Consider the following 1,984-nt stretch of genomic DNA (forward strand, 5'->3'; position numbering starts at 1 on the left):
ATTGACAACATTCACGGAAAGAAAGAAGATGTCTTCAATTTCACGTTGGTGAACTTCAATCATTTGTTGTACCGAGATGATCGAATTACCAATGAACCTTTCATCTTGGCGTCCCAAGCAGAGCAAGTTTGGTATGTTGCAGACCCGTTACAACAAGACTGGCAAGTCGTGGTGAAGATGTCTCAAAGAGGTTTATTTGATATGAGTTCAACTGATCCACAAATCGAGCCATACACGAGCCAACAATTGGAAGAAAATATAATGCTTCGTGATGAAGAAGTTGGTTGGGTGAGGGAAGCCGCAGAACGGGAAACAGTTGATGTTCAAATAGGCTGATATGTAATCAACATTAGTAATTCAATTAAGGCCAAGGTTGTAGTTAATCATCAATTTCTTAATTTACTTTGTCTTTGTAATTGTATTAGTTCAAATCATGTCATATTATAGTTGATGACAAACCATTGTCTATGTTTCTAATGTCAATTAATGTTATATTGCTTGAAGATTATTATGGGAAGGAAGAGGAAGCCTGATCATCCCCGGCGCATGATGTCTGATGTGCTACATAATAGGACATCAGTAGCACCACCATTAGAGGAGGCATCACATCGGGCAGCATCGGAGGGGCCATTAGTGCCACCACCATCTGAGGGGCCATTACCACCGTATCGACCACCATCAGTGGCACCACAGCAGCTACCATGTACTCGGCCTCCACGCCTACCATCGGTGCGTCCACCATCAATGGCACCACAGCAGCTATCATCATCAGCTTATGAGCCATCCGCAGGTATTTAAATTTGCTTTGATTTGCATGAAAATTATTTACACATACATTTATTTATGCTCATTATATATAACTTGTTTATTCTCATTGTATTTTGCAGACCCTTCGACTTCTTCACAGCCCACATCAGGTTTATTTGATATGATTTGTATTCACATTATTTAAATTTGCATTTGGTTGTTACCATTGCATATTGTTTATTATTATTGTATATCGCAGGTCATGTTAGTTCTTCATCAACCTCGACTAGGCGTGGTAGAGGATGTGCCAAGGGCATTAAAGAGTGGGGTACTGGTAAAAAGCTGCACATACAATTTGATGGAAATTACTGCCCAATAGGGGATAACGTGACCAAGTTAACTACTCAACTAGGCATTATTGTCCGGAATGGTAACATTGTTCCTCTTACATTTGTTGACTGGAACAGTGTGCCTGATGATATTGTTGATGCTATCTGGAAGGATGTGAAGGTAAAAGTATATTTTTGTCCACAAATTCGAATTCCAAATTTGTGTTATACTTAGCCTTAAACTTTGTGTTTTATAGGACAATTTGAATATATGTCCAGAGGAGTACAAGCCAATCTGCATGAAAAACTGCAACAGCATATGGAAGGATCACAAGAACAAGCTTAAGGCTAAGTATTTCAAGCCTAGAAGCTCTGATCATAATCTGAAGGATGATGTTCCTATGAACGTTGTGCCAAGCCAGTGGGAACAACTTGTAGAGTATTGGCGTACTTCCGATGCTGAGGTATACAATTACGTTATATTTATGATATGTAAACATACAAATCATATTTACATACTTACATTTGTTGAACTTGTTATAGAAAATTGCAAGTAGGAACGCTAAAAATCGGCGAGCTCACGGCATAGCTCCTACCACAGGGCGTACTACTTTCTCTCAGATACGGTATGAGGTTTACATTTTATTGTTTTATTTTTCTATATAAATAAACATTGTATATTTGCAAATTATTTGGATTCTAATTTTCATATTTCTAAAAAAAAATTTAGATGACCAGTAAGGGGGAGTCTACTGATAAGATGAATGTTTGGCTTATGACAGGTAGAGTAGATGACCCAGAGGTTATCCAGACCTTGGTAGTTTCCAAACACCTTTGATTGTATTTAAAGTTTATTTTTTGTGTGTCAACCATCTTAATTTCGCGTATACTTGTGTGTCTTATTCAAT

The 1,984-nt window shown here is 37.9% G+C and overlaps 1 protein-coding gene across 1 annotated transcript; it reads left to right on the forward strand.

Annotated features, from left to right (window-relative positions):
* Nucleotides 1-360: 360 nt before the first annotated feature.
* Nucleotides 361-1,326, forward strand: LOC145807929 (uncharacterized). Its single transcript, XM_082906973.1, has 3 exons — nt 361-790; nt 888-917; nt 1,007-1,326. Exons 1-3 carry the CDS (start codon nt 487-489, stop codon nt 1,309-1,311), a joined length of 639 nt encoding a protein of 212 aa, XP_082763099.1. The 5' UTR covers nt 361-486; the 3' UTR covers nt 1,312-1,326.
* Nucleotides 1,327-1,984: the final 658 nt, after the last annotated feature.

The sequence above is a fragment of the Camellia sinensis genome, chromosome 14 (assembly GCF_055761805.1).
Source record: "Camellia sinensis isolate YWXY chromosome 14, ASM5576180v1, whole genome shotgun sequence".
Taxonomy (NCBI): domain Eukaryota; kingdom Viridiplantae; phylum Streptophyta; class Magnoliopsida; order Ericales; family Theaceae; genus Camellia; species Camellia sinensis.